Source organism: Sardina pilchardus, chromosome 10 (assembly GCF_963854185.1).
Source record: "Sardina pilchardus chromosome 10, fSarPil1.1, whole genome shotgun sequence".
NCBI lineage: Eukaryota > Metazoa > Chordata > Actinopteri > Clupeiformes > Clupeidae > Sardina > Sardina pilchardus.
This window is the reverse complement of record NC_085003.1, coordinates 13,083,092-13,098,312: the sequence shown is the minus strand read 5'-3', so window position 1 is coordinate 13,098,312 and position 15,221 is coordinate 13,083,092. Positions and strand designations below refer to the sequence as shown.

Sequence of the window (15,221 nt, the reverse complement as noted above, 5' to 3'; positions counted from 1 at the left end):
AACATGGAATGATATGTTGAGGGAACAGACATGGCTGTTCTGTTTCCCAGTACTAATTATGTGGTTTGTGGTCCACATTACACCCAAATAACAACTCTTGTCAGATTTAACCTCATATCTCTCTATTTCTCCCAGAAAACCAAACAAGGACATCTGCCACCTGGTGGAGACACAAGGACAATTCCCTTCATTCAGACTGCCAACTTCAATTCAGTTTTTCTCTTTCAACAGCGGTCATTTAGATGCATTTTCCTGGCTCTATTTTTCAGTCCCTTGACAGCTCTTGTTATGTCAAATCTACAGTTAAATGCTGATGAGAACTCAATCATTCCTTTGGGTTGAACTCTTGGTATGCTCTGTTCAAACTGTACATAGCAGCACTTTCTAAAATACTCCAACAATTCAGTCAAAGTTGCTTATAGATACATTTTTCAATATCAATGCATATCAATATAAGGATAATATAATAAAATATAATAAAAAAATACATAAAAGTTCTCATGATAAAAAAAAAGCCATAGTGATTGAACTGAATATGGGCAGAAAGAGTGGCACACAAATACAGAGTGAAACAAGGAACAAGAAAGTGAAAAGTGCCAAACGAGCGAGAGTGAGCGCGTGAGAGCGTGGGGTGTGTGTGTAAGTGTGTGTGTGTGTGTGTGTGTGTGTGTGGGGGGGGGGGGGGGGTACATGGAGACAGAGGGCCTGGCTGGCTCCCCTTCGGCCCCTCCATGAGTGAGCGAGCTCAGGTAGAGGCTGGCCGCTGACGGGCCAGGCGGCGAGTGGAGCCAGGTCCCTGACAGCTGGCAAATGAGAATGTAAATACAGAGCCGCAGAGCGCGGCCGGGCCGGGTCCACGGAGGCCCGCTGAGGCTCCGCACGGCCCCCCCGACAGTCCCTCAAGCGTCAGGAACGCCGTCCTGCTCCGTGCCCCCCCACACCACCCCCCCAACCCCCACCAAAAGTCCGCTTTATTTGAAAGCAGTGACAAACACTCTCCATGCAGAATGTAAATATGTGAGGTCATATGCTAAAGGTAGGAACACTGTGCAAAACCTGTGACACACTCACTCTCTCTCTTTCTCTCCTTCTCTCATTCTCTCACTCTCTCACTCTCTCATACACACACACACACAACACACACACACACTTACCTTTCGGAAGGGGGTTAAAAAAAAAAAAGAAAGAAAAAATTAAAGAAAAAGTGCTCCTCACTTGCTCTACTCAAGCATGTCAAGTCACCTCAGTCCCTGGCTAACTCCCCCCAACCCCGGACGGCACTCTCGCCCCCCTCCCACCTGAAGTGAAATCTGGTTTGACACAAAATAAACCATTATCGGCCACAGAGGGAGAGCCTTCACGGGGTCGCAGACCGCCAGAGCCAGGCAGCCCAACCAAAAAGAGAGAGGTGTATGTGTCTGTGTGTGTGTATGTGTGTGTGTGTGTGTGTGTGTGTGTGTGTGTGTGTTTGTAGGGAATCGAACAGGGGAGGTGCTGGGTGGGTGGGTGAAAAGGGGGAGTCTGGTGTTGTCCGTGAAATTAAAAAGAGAGAGAAAGTGGACACTGAATCAGATATGGGCCTGCATGACAGGGAAAACAAAAAGAAAACAAATCTAGTAGGTGAGTCAACGACACTAGAGATGCTTGTTAGGTCAAATAATCTAAACGGCCCTGACATACGGCGACTCCGGGAGTTGAGGGCTCAGGGGGGTGTTGGGGGGGGCAGGTACTTGGAGACCTCCCCGCTGACAGAGACGATATTTATTTGACTTTGCCCTGGAATTAGGAGGAGGAAGCCCTGGTCTGACGGGCCAGGCTCAGGCTCCGGCTCCGGCCCCGGCACAAGGCGCACTGGGCCCAGGGTGCGGCGCTGCTTGGTGGGGGTCCCGGGCCGCCCGCCACCGCTGGAGGTGCAGGGCGCGGACCATTTTTGACGGACAGCTTAAATGAAGCCCAGATACTGTACGGCGGCGGTGACGGCAAACGCAACCCCCCACCACCACCACACCCCCTGTGTCCCACCAGACCCCGGCTCAAAGAACAGACGTATCCACAAACACTTAGTTCCTCCATAAACGTGGAAAAGCGAGAGCGAGAGTGAGAGTGCACGAGAGAGAGAGAGAGAGAGAGAGAGAGAGAGAGAGAGAGAGGGAGAGGGGGAAAAGAGAGAGCTCAAGAGCAGTTCACGTTAACACTCAAGACAAGACAGCGAGTTTAAGGGGGACAGAAAGGCAACACGGAGGAGAAGAAGAATAACAGAAAGGAATAGCAAACAGAGGAGTGCGGTCTGCACTGGTGGGGCTGAGGGTGAGGGGCAGGAGATGAATGGGGGATGTGCTGCTGTCCTCACTAACCTATGGCCCTCTGAGGACTAATGTTACACAAGAGCAGAGGTGGGGGGGTGGGGGGGACTTGGATCACAGCAGGCTTGAATACACACTGTGGATGGGCTTGTTAGTGTCTGTGTGTTTGGCTAAGTGTTGGTGGAGTGTGCGTGAGTATGTATGTGTGTGTGAGAGAGAGCAAGTGAAGGCAAAATAGAGTGTTTGTGTGTGTAGGGGTGAGAGAGGATGAGAGAAAGAAAAAAGAAAGAGAGAAAAAAAGAGGGAGGGAAAGGTTTTGGGATAGAGAAGCATGTTTACATGTAATTGATGTTGGTATTATGTATGTGTTGGCTTCTCTAAAATGGTCTGTGTGTGTGCGTGTGTGTTGACATGTGTGTGTGTGTGTGTGTGTGTGTTGACGTGTGGGTGTGAGCATCAGGCCCGTTGTGCTCCCCTAACAGCTGGCCTCCTCTCCTCCCCCTGGCCTCCTCCCTCCCCATTACCCCCTGCTTTAAACGGCTGCTCCTGCCAGCCTGCCCTCTCCCTGGGGATCCCTTGGCCCTCCCCTCCCCTCCCCTCCACTCCTCCTCCACACTGGGAGAACACCCACCATCAGACCTCCATTCTGCCACCCACCCATCCACCGTCGTGCCACACCTCCCCTCCCCTCTGCCCGGCCCCTAACGCGAGGGGGGAGCGTGGGCCACGTCCGGCCCCGATCCGGGCCCCGGCGGCATATTGAGCCAGGCGGCCGCGAGGGCGGGCCTGATGGGAGAATTACAGTGTGCCTCTCACGGGGGGCAGTATATCGCCTCTGTTCATAAAGCAAGGGCTTGACAGAGTGGCAGGTGCCGAGGGGACACCCCGCGGCTATCGATCATGCTGTAGTGACCTTGTAAGAGCCGGGCTGGACAAGAGGAGGGCCGGCCCGCGGGCTTCAGAAGCCGTAGCGACGGTCCCTGACGGTCATGAATGGATTTTATGTGGATGAGTTTTGTGGCAACAAAGTGGGTTTTAAAACAAATAAATAAAAGCCGCTCGTCTTTTAACGCGACCGCACTCGTGCCTTCTGAAAGGAGCCGGAATTGAAAACTGGCCTCGGGTGATTGCCGCCGATGATAACTTGTCTGCAAAAGCAGTTGTCCCGATCGCGCTGTTGAACGGCCTAACTGAAAGGGTTCAAAAAGTTGTATTTTTCTTTGTTACATAAACAATCCCGCCAAGGGAGGGCGCCGTGCCACGACTGGCGCAGCTGAAGCATAGCTGGCGCTCAAAGCCAAAAATTTGGTTTGAGCGGCCGCAGGAAAGAAAGAAAGAAAGAAAAAAAAACCGCCTGCGAGCCTCGAAAAATCATTTGGTCCACATTTACGCTCGAAAAACCAACATGTTATTGTACGAAAGCCGCAACCTCGCGCGCGCGCCAGTAGCCAAGCCGAGCCGAGCACAAGGCAAGCCCTTGGAAACATGCTCGGCCCGCCTAATGAGTGGGAGCTCCCGCTATTAATAACATGTGCTCAGCACAAACACGCACCTAATCTGGCCCTCATTACCAAATAACCGAGGGCAAGGAGCCGGGGCTGGGGCTGGGGCTGGGGCTGGGGCCGGCAGAAAGAGAGAGAGGGGGGGGGGGGGATACGCGATACTCCACGCTGACTGTGAGACGGCGCGGCCGGCTGCCAAGCAGAGGGGCTGAGCGGAGCAGGGAGAGCAGCCAGCAGCATGGGCTTATCAGGCGTACACCCCCCCCCCCCCCCCCCCCAACACACACACACACACACACACACACACACACACACCCTACTCTCTCCTTCCACTCCCCACCTCCTCCAACACCAACACCACCAACCTCCTCCTCCTCCTCCTCCTCCTCCACCCGGCCTCACCACCACCCAAAGACAATAAACCCTCGTGGCCCTCCAGCAGTGGAGGAGTCCCTCTCCATTCCTGCTACGCCCACCCCCCACCCGCATCCCTCCACTCTCCCAGGCCCCCCCCCCCCCCCCCGCCCCCTCCCACCGCGGGCTAGATGGACACAGAGATGTCCGGCCCTCGCTATCAGCTCCAGTCAGCAGACGCCAGAGAGCCGTCACTGGGATCTGATCTGATCTGGTCTGGTCTGTCCAGAGGAGGAAGTGACCGGAGATGGTGGGCTGAGATAGGAGGCACAGCAGCAACACCTTACCCACATCTTCCTTAAGCCACCACATCGCCACGGATGAACACACACACACACACACACACAACCCCATAAAAATGAGAAACTCCTCACTGGCGTTGAGTAAGAGGTGATGCTGTAATAGACACGGCAGGAGGGGAGGTGGTCAGCGGGTCTTTCCTGAACACAGAGGAGATAAGAGGACTGGCAGTCAGCCTGCTGGACAGGACAGGGGATCGGGGGTGGGGTGGAGCGGGCTGGGCTGGGCTGGGGTTAGAGGTCACGACCTGACGTACCTGTTTCTCCAGAATGCGGGAGATCTCCCCCAGGGTACGGTCCAGGCCGGTCACCCGGTTGTTGGCCCACTGGCCGCTCTCCTGGCCCTGGAGCTGCTTCAGCAGGTCCTTCACCAGCCGCTGGAGCCTGGACACACAGGAATGCAGAAACCACACTTAAAAAAACACACACACACACACACACACTACATATACACACACAGACACACACACTACACACTACACACTACAACACACTCTCCCTCTTTTTCCTCAATCTGTGTATGTGTGTGTGTGTGTGTGTGTGTGTGTGTGTGTGTGTGTGTGTGTGTGTGTGAAAACCCTGTGAAGAGTATGGAGGTTAACGAAAAAGTGTCAGCAAATTTATAGGCCTCTGCAGCAGTTATCAGTCCGTGGGCATTTGGTATGTTCAAGTGTAGGGGTGTGAGAGCAGAGTGCAGTAAGAGGAGAAACCTACTTGGCCTTGTATGGAGAGTCTGGGACCTGGGCCTTCGCCTCCACGGTCGTCTCGTACTCCTTGGCCCTGCGAGAGAAGGGAGAAACAGCCAGTCAGTCAGTCAGTCAGTCAGTGTCTGGGCGAGAGGAGTCATCACTGTCAGTAGGGAAGATAAGCGAACAGAGCGAACAAAAGCAGAGGTCCCCGAGGTCAAGCCGGGACTGAGCCTGTTTATTTTGGCTGTCAATTGCTCTCCCTGAGAGCCACAGAAACAACAATCCGAAATGACGGCATCAAGAAACCAACACCCCAAACCCCTACCCTTCCCCCCCCGCCCCCCCTTCAGAACAGCTCCAGCTTCCAAATGGTCACGTGAAGGCAGGCAAGAGTTATGGGAACGGATTACAATGTCGAAAAAAAAAGGGAAAAGTCCGATCGATACATAAATCTCTCAGACGGATCAGCCGTGGAAGGGATCAGACACCAGACAGTGGATGCCTCCTTAGTTCAGATGCCTCGCTTGCTCGTGAACGAGCGAGTGCTCTTACAAGTGTTTCACGCCAATTTCAGCTAGAGCCATTATACTGATCATAGGCTCATCCACCAGACTGGGCATTGAGGTAAACATGGTTGGCTGGAATAACAATGGATTGTTATTCTACATTTAAAAACAAAACAAACAAACAAAGAAAAACAGTCAATTGTTTTCTGGAAGTCTAGACACAAGGTGCTTCCAAGAAGACAAAGTAAAGCCAAACGTTTGGCTTTATGACTTTATGACTGTGTTACTAAATTAATTATTTTATATGCTTTTTTGTTTTACATTTAAATTCATTTATAGCCATTACCTTAACCAAATTTACGTACATAAACTGTTATATGCAATCAAGCGCTTCAACTACTTTCCTTTAATCTTTTTTATTAACTTCACTTTCTGGACCGACTGTCTGACAGGTTTCCCCAACAAACAGCTCAAACTGTTTTCCGCCGCTCAACAATCAAGATCAAATGCCTGCAGCAGATGTTGAATTGTGTGGGATTAATGTGGCCTGAGCCCTCATCTTTAACAGGCTGATAAATCTCCCGACCCGAGTGCATGAACCGCATGAGAATTTGATAACACGTCGCGTCGCATCGCAGCGCTGCAGAGGGGGAAAACTCCGACGAGGCCGGGGCCACGGCGAGTCTTACCTTGCGCTTACAGAAACAATCCGACCTGAGTGTCAGCTGATCGCTTCACTCAAAATGCGGCGAGCAGGCCGGGAGGGGAGGGGAGGGGAGGGGAGGGGACGAGGGAGAAAAACACCCGTCTACGGAGGCTGCGCCAGTTGGGGGGAAAATAAATCTGGCCCTGCAGTAGATGTGCGAGGGTGATAGGGCGAGAAAGCAGAACGCAGACGGCAAAGCTAACTGACTGCACACCCAACAGACTAAACAACGCTCAAGTGAAAGTTAATCAAAGCTGGTTTTAATTGTGCAGCCCATACATGGGTCAAACCAGGCACACGTTTTGCACAGTCATATTTTTTTCCCCGCATTTAACTTTGGAAATACAATTCTCAGCTTGCTGGGGGGGGGGGGGGGTAAACCAAGGGGTCCAGATCTCAGACTGTACATCAGCACATATCAAACAAAGCAACACAAACAATTCAACTGTTACCCAAAACAAACAATGGCAGATAGCAGAGGCATTGCTGATTACTAAATATTTTCACACATCTAGATCCACTGGCACACCCTCGCAACCTAACCCAGGCTGAGACGGCATCGCTCCGTAACGTGGCGTTATTTACCGCAATGTCCTCCCGTGTGGCCGGGGGGGTTAGTGGGGGGGGGGGTGCGAGAGAGAGAGAGAGAGACGCGCATTAAGAACGCCGTCGGGTTTTTCGCGCCCGAGCCTGAACTGTGCCTGGCCCCCTTCGTCATTCCGCGGCATTACAATATTCATCTCTGACAGGTTTACGCCGGCGCAGGTTAAACGGGGAGCAATTGCTGAGCAATTTATCATCCGTCCGAGGCAGACCCTGTTAAGTGGGCCCGGGGGTTATAAATATTAGCAATCAGCAATAAGACGCTGAGGGGTGGGCTTGGGGTGGGGGGGTGGAGAGGGGGGGGGGGGGTTAAAAAGGGAAAAGCAGCAAAGCTACAATGCAGAACTAATAATCAATTCATCACCGCCGCCTGCCCCACCATTCACCTCCACTTGTGTTGGGATGTAGACGCGCAGCCCCAGCCAACCACCCAACTATAAAAATGTCGATGACTTAAATCGAATTAAAATAATATTTACAAAAAAAAAAAAAAGACCAGAACGAGCATGTTCGGAGTATCCCTGTTTAAAAGAAACCACATGAGGCCCTTGTCTGTCCAATTCACCAAGAGTGTTTTAGCGGGGCCCTACGACAAGGGTGACACACGTATCGGTGAAAGGCCCCTAAATCAACGCGGGGACAATATGAGCGCACGGATAAAGAACAAATAAATCTGCATCACACAGGACACCTGGGGTAGGGACCAAAATGGGAACAAACCCATAAATTGCAGAGGGGCGCGGTGTGGCTTACTGGGAAAACATGCGGAGGGATCTGGTGAGGTGAGTGCAGAAATTTGTTTGGGCTTACGGGCCCGTTGTGGGAGGCCGGGGCGCAGGGGTTGGGGAGCGAGGGAGCCGCGGGGAGGTGAGGGCCGGGAGAGGTCGGGTTTCTGGCCAGGGGTGAAGGGCAGCGAGACGTCACTGGATCGCCCGGCTTAGTGGGCACGAAAACCCACTGTGGCCTAAACTCGGATTGTGTGTGTGTGTGTGCGCATCTATCTATGCATGCGTATGTGTGTGTACACACCAATGACTGTGTATACATAGTAATTGCTACACACAGATATTGGTCACATGATTGGTTTAACCTTTTTCACTCTCTCTCCCCTTCCCTCCCTCCCTCCCTCCCTCCCTCCCTCCCTCCAGCTCCTGCGCTCAGGGGTGCTGCTGCCAGAGAGAGGCTGAAGTGGAATAAGTGTGGGCAGTGATCGGCCCTCTCCGCTCCTCAACAGCAGGGCCTTTGTGTGCCCGGCTCTCTCTCCGTCAGGGGTGGAGTTACACACTGCACACTCTGTTCCCATGCAGTAGGGGGGGGGGGGGGGGGTGTTGGGGACGTCAGGGAGTGTGTGTGTGTGTGTGTGTGTGTGTGTGTGTGTGTGTGTGTGTGAGAGAGAGAGAGAGAGAGAGACACAAGACCTGCAACTAGCCCTGTCCAGCATCACACCCCTGCGTTTAAATATCTTTAATCCCCTCAATGACAGAATTTCAGGCGCGAGTCACATGTTAATTAAAAACACACATCTAGGATTCCTTTTTAAAAACACATGTGGACCCATCGCACGTATGAGCGTGTAAATCAGGCCGAAACACGGAAATTGCACAAGCTTTTCCTCTGCTCGCCGACCCGGCCTGGACCGGCTGGGCTGGTGGCTTTAGGGGCGAACTGGGAGGCCGCTGAAACACTCGGTGCCATTTCCACCCCCCCAGCCCCCGACCCCTCCCTCCTCCACACCTCAGCCCGCTTCCTCGTTGTTTTTTTACAAACGCCATGCTGTGCTCCAATAAAACGCCTCGTTTCCCACCCAGCAGCCCTGCCTGTGTCAGCGCGAGGGGAGATAGAACACACTTATTTATGACCAGAGAGAGAGAGGGAGAGAGAGAGGGAGAGAGAAGGAGAGAGAGGGAGAGGAAGAGAGAGAGAGAGAGAGAGAGAGAGGGAAAGAGTGTGCAAGTGGAGGGAAGGACAGTCAAGAGAGAGATGGACACATGTTGACCCAAAGAAAGCTAGATCACAGAAAGATGAAACAAGGCCAAGAACGGATACTGTGAGTGCAAGAAACTGCTGGAGGTGCAGCATAATACGTTTTTCACAAATGTATAGTAACACTCATTTTGAGGCAATCCGCCTCCCCTCTCCACTAAACATTACGGATCTTCCCACCATCGTTCTCATCTTATTTTTGCATATTGTGGGATTGTCGATGTATTGATCTCATCAAAGGTTTGGATTACAGAATACTGTACAGTGAAAATAATCTACACTGATGCCAAGCTGTCAAATGGTAGCCACATACACACACACACACACTAATGAAGCTAATCGCATAAATAAAGCCGAATCTATGAGATAAGATCTAACTAAGTGCACCACGTTAAAGTGTACATGCAGTGCTCACACACACAATAGTCCGAGTATTCCCTTCAGAAAGCCTGACAAGTGGCTATGGTATTGGGACAGTGGAAGAGGACAGAGCAATGAAGTCAACTGGAGACGCTAAAGCACCTTGCTGACATGTCAGCAGCTACACAGTACTTCTGCTAATGACTATGAAGGGTCCAACCATGGCACACACCCCCCACCCCTTACTGTCTACACACACACACACACACACACACACACACACACACACACACACACACACACACACACACACACACACACCATGAGGGAAAATATCTCAGCCTCACACACACACACACACACACACACACACACACACACACACACACACACACACTTGGTTCCCAAAATGCCCCCATCCCTTGTCTTGAGGCTGTCCCCCTCACAGGCGGGCGAGCAGGCACTGTTGTGACAGGGCTACAAAATTGATTGAGCTCGGGTCCAGGGATGTGACACAGCGGCGTGTTGCCTCCTATTTGTTGATTACTATTGATTTTCTTTGATACTTCATTTAAAAATCAATAGCGGCAGGGCAAGAAAAATAGGCATGGTTTACACATACTTTAACATACTATTGTACACTACGGGAGGCCTCACTTTTGGCAGCGCCACGGAAGCCAATTAGGGAAAAAGCTCTTAACAGGTGAACGCCACGACTGTGTGTGTGTGTGTGTGTGTGTGTGTGTGTGTGTGTGTAAAGGGGTGTGGGGGGGATGAGGACGAAGGAGCCCCCCCCCCTCTCCCCTTCACCCTCGTTCCCTCGCTCCCCGCCACCTCAGATCGATTCTCAGTTTTCCTCCCCAATCACAGAAAGTGGCCATAAATTAAGCTCATCAGTGTTATTCTGCCGACAGGCGAGATGCAGCCGCCGTCTGCTCTCCATCTCCCTGTCACTCATAAAGAGTCCGCCCCAGCCCCAGCACACATACTGTCCTTTATGCCGCCGGGGAGATGACACAGGGGGGGGGGGGGGGGGACAGAGACAGAGACAGAGAGAGAGAGAGCGAAAGGCAGAGAGAAGTGGTATGAGGGATGAGAAAAGAAAACAAAAGAGAGAGGGAGGAGCAAGAGCAGAGAAGAATGAAGAGAGATGGGGCAAAGTGCCAGAGCAACAAAAAAAAGATGGAAAGAAATATGAAAAGTGTGTTTGTGTGCACGTACGTGAGAGACAGGGGGAAAAAAGAAGAGTGACACTGACAGGGGGAGAGAGAGAGAGAGAGAGAGAGAGAGAGAGAGAGAGAGAGAGAGAGAGAGAGAGGGGTTGAGTGAGTGTGAGAGTGTTGCGAGTCACCTGGAGTTCATGCGTGCGCGGAGCTTCTTGGCCTTCTTGCGAGCGCGCTGCCTCTCCTCGCCATCCTTGGCGCTCTCGGGCGGCACGGAGCTGTCCGTCACGATGTCGACGATGTACTTCTTCAGCGAGAGGTGTTCCTGTCACACACACACACACACACACACACACACACACACACACATAAGACACAACAGGCCACAGTTCATCTCTCAGGCTTCCATTCATTCAGTGATACAATAGGCGCCAAACAGCGGCGTGAAAAAGGCAACCGCGTCCAACCTTTTGTGCCGTGGGTGACTAATGAGCAGGGTGAGGAATGAACAGGTGACAGGTGACAGGTGAGTGGAGAAATGCATCGTGGGAATGACAGCTCCACTGACTCAATGAATGAGGTGGCACCATGACAACGACTGCCAAGATCAATATGGCGATTGGTAATGACAAATCTCAATATGGCACAAGAGCCGGACAAGATTCCAGAGTAAATCAGAGTGCTTCAGAGCAAATCCCGACTGTGCCAGCTATTCCTCCTTCATTTCATTCCACATGATCTGAAAAACAAATAAATCCCTGCACAATACGCCAAAACACTGTTTTGCCAATTTTTCCAGCAGCAACAGCTACAAAGACTGGCGACTCAGCAGACACACACACACACACACGGTCTCATCCCTAGAGTCTCTGGGCCGGAGCGTGTGGCCACGCTGCAGGACCTGAGCACTTATCCTGCAGGTGTGAGATTCAGCACAGCCAGTAGGTGACCTCTCCACCGTCCACTATTGTGGCCTGTAATTACCTGGGCTTCTCCAGCTCTTGGCGCACACAAGCGTGCACACACACACACACACACACACACACACACACACACACACACACACACACAGAGACAAAATAATTCAAAGCACAGGGCAGGGGGTTTACCCTCTTCCCTCCAGTATGCCTCATGCTTCTTTGATGACGCTGATATTTCCACATACGGGGAGAGCGACAGAAGAGAAGAGAAGAGAAGAGAGAGAAGGAGAATGAAAGAATACGAAAGAAAGAGGGGCCAAAATGCAACGGAGAAGGAATGAGAGCATGAGAGACAGAAAGACAGAGAGAGAGAGATGGAGAGAGAGAGAGAGAGAGAGAGAGAGAGAGAGAGAGAAGGAGACGGATGTAACTCGATTTAAACGACATGATGCATGTGCCAGAAACCAATTATCCAATTAGCCTGTCATCCGGCACCTCTGCGGATGGCAGCGCCGGGGAGATAAGAGTTTCCATTCAGGAGGGGACGGCAGGCAGAGGGAGGCCAGAGAGGCCACTTGGGGAGGGGGCGGTGGGGGGCAGTGGGGGGCAGTTGGCTGGCCTTGGCCTGGGGGTGGGGGTGGGGATGGGGTAGGGGATGGCAGAGGAGTGGCTGCCTCTCCCCCTGGTCATCAGCCCTGGCCCAGCACCTGCCCGCTCAATGGGGGCTTTCAAGAGTTCAGCAGCCAGCCACACTCTGAAAGACATGCAGCAGTGGAGGCCCCTCAACCTCCACCAGACCATGGGTGGAAGGGTTCTCTCTCTCTCTCTTTCTCTCTCTCTCTCTCTTACACACACACACACACACACACACACATATATATATATATATATATATATATATACATATATATATATATATATATACAAATTCCCTCATATAACAGAGCACCAGAACTTGTTACTTTAGCATACAGACTTTGCGTTAGTCATTCAAAGCTCATACTGAATGGAATATTTGTACTACTGCACCACTGGAGAACAATTACGAAGGAGATTGAATTTCTAAAATAAGACATTAAATATCTGATCTTGATTTCGGGGTGGGGGGGGGGGGGTATATTGATAAACATATGTCTTTTCCGAAATAGATTAAAAGTGTAATTAATGTATATGAAAGGCTATATTAAACAAATGTCTGGAGCGGTCGGCTCTAAGGAGAACTAGACTGACTTTGACGGTTTCCAGCTCTGCTGGGGGTTATCAACTTTCCTTGGTGCAGGAAAGGCACAGGTTTTAACATCACAATGCAGTTTTAATGACCTCCCAGAGAAGGGGGCTTGTCACCTGTCCTTAATGAATTAGTTCACTGACACAAAGATTGCTGCCTGATAGCATTCCTTTGACATTGGTATATTTGGGGCCGTATTGTGTTACCTGCTGAGGGATGAGTGTGCGTGTGTGCGTCTTGTGTGTGCAGTGTGTGTGTAAGTTATGCGCAGCGTATGTGTGTGTGTGTGTGTGTGTGTGTGGGTGTGTGTGGGTGGAGACCCCTGCTCCCCTGGGGACAGAGGAGTTGGGCCTTGCAGTCATAACCAGTGGGCCTCTCAGTGGAGTGGCATCTGCTGGGTAATCTCTGTGAAAGGCGATCTGCCTCTCCTCTCGCTGCTGTAATGGGATTGTTTCTGTAACACCTCACAGACACGGCCCATCTTGAGATGATATCGGAGGGGATGGGGGTGTGTGTGTGTGCGTGCGTGTGCGTGTGTGTGTGTGTGTGGAGGAAGGGGGGGGGGGGGGTTCTGGGGACTACCCAATGAGGTCTGTGTGGAGACCAGCACAGTGACCAAGCTTTAAAGTACACACGCACTCACACGCACACTCTCTCTCTCTCTCAGCATGAAAAGACTCATAGGCCATGAATCACAACATTAAAATATACTAATACAGGGCTTCTGCAGGTTTCATCAAGAAAAATGTAGGAGTTTCTAAGACTACAGTATAGACAACTATGAATACAATTTGTAGAACCAACATGAAGTATGAAAATCAACTATGAATGCCACCAACACAATTCTCAAAAAATAAATAAATAATGACAGGCGTTGGAAGAAGCGCTAAATGAACGTATATATTTACATTTAACTCAATAAGATGATGGGGGCCTAATTTGATTGATGTGCAAAGTACAAAGTGTTGAGTCTAAGCAAAGCTAATTGAATAACTAGATAAAATGTATTTGCTAGTTTAATACCACGGGCAAGACATTGATGAATGTCACACAATAGCTGTATATCATCTGCCAGAGCTGCTAACAGACTTAGATCCCCAAGTATGTCAAATCTGAACGCATTTAAGACTTTTTAAGGCCTAAAATTGAAATGATTCAATTCTAGAATTTTTAAGACTCTGCGGAACATGCTGCGATTAACAAAACAATTTCAAAGTCAATTCACCACTGCATGGGAAAAGAGTGTTGGATTTTTGGATCTACTCTGCTGATTCGTTCCCATGTAAATGTCTATGGAGTGAGTCACGATGACACACCAGCCCAGACAGCTTTCAAACCATCATCTGTATGTTTAGTTTCCACCAAAACACCCAGAGAAAACATGGCAGCTGCGCCACACATGCATCAAAGTCGCTGGATTAACATCTATTGTTGCCACTTAAAGCCAGGCCAACTGCCACGACATGAGTGAAGTGTGTCGGGCCACCGTGACCCCCTATGACAGACAGGTGTCTGCCGACACCTAAAACACAATACATCTGTATAGCTGCGGGGTGGAACTGGGGAGAGAAGAGAGGAGGGGCGCTGTGTGGTAAACTGTGTTGGTTGCTGTATGATATGGACGGCAAGGCCAAATCAGAGAAAGAAAAAGTCACCAGAGACAGAGGGAGCAGGTGAGAACAAACGATGGAGAGAAAAAAGGGAATAAAAGAGGGAGAAAGAGTAAAAAAGGAAAGGAGGAGGAAGAGGGGAAAACTAGAGCCCAAGGGCAGGCAGCGGTTCTGCGGGGAAGTAACGGGACACTACCCAAAACATGGCACCTCCTGTGCCTGCGCAGAACACACAGGATCACCATGTCAAGAAGTGATATGTTCTCCCCCCGCCGACCCTCCTGTCTTTTGTCCATCACAAAGGGAGGAGAGCAGAACGGTGTGAAAACAGACAGCTGTATGTCATGCCAGAAGGAATCAGGTGTCGAGGACACGAATACACACACACACACACACACACATATATACACACAGACACACACAATGCTTATCTTACTCTTACGATAGCCTTAATATTTTTTTTGTTGTACCAGTCAATCTATGCCGCATTATGTTACACACCGGTATCTTTCTGAAAAGATTCCCACACAGCCATGCCCATTACATTTCCACCCTTTTTAAACATGCTTACAGTATTTTCGTATTTTTGTATTTTATGTAAACCAACGCATTTTACTTTAACCAATGTGACCAGCCATGCTGGGTCTTCCTATAATTCCACCAGGGCTTTTCTAAGCACCTCATATCAAACTGAAGAGTGCTTCATGATGGTGAGATGTGGCATGCCAACAGTCTGGTGGCAATCTCACAAAAAAAAACCGCAAGCAAGTCAATAAATAAACAAACCCTTGCAAAGTAAAGGAGCTGATGCTTGCTTTTTTAACTTGTCAAAAAGTGATTGTTGTTGTTGTTGCTGTTGTTGTTATTTTGACATGGGCCTTGAGAAGAGGATGCTTTACACACAAGTGTCCCTTTGTCTTTAGCTTTGTCTTTCA

The 15,221-nt window shown here is 50.5% G+C and overlaps 1 protein-coding gene across 2 annotated transcripts in view; it reads right to left on the bottom strand.

The window, feature by feature from the left end:
• scaper (S-phase cyclin A-associated protein in the ER) overlaps positions 1–15,221 on the bottom strand; it is a 107,399-nt gene that overhangs the window by 51,216 nt on the left and 40,962 nt on the right. For both annotated transcript variants that reach the window (XM_062547067.1, XM_062547069.1), the window contains exons 19-21: positions 10,717–10,853; positions 5,233–5,298; positions 4,776–4,902 (exon numbers count right to left, since the gene is read on the bottom strand). In XM_062547067.1, coding sequence (XP_062403051.1) covers positions 4,776–4,902; positions 5,233–5,298; positions 10,717–10,853 — 330 coding nt within the window. The remainder of the gene's footprint in view (positions 1–4,775; positions 4,903–5,232; positions 5,299–10,716; positions 10,854–15,221) is intronic.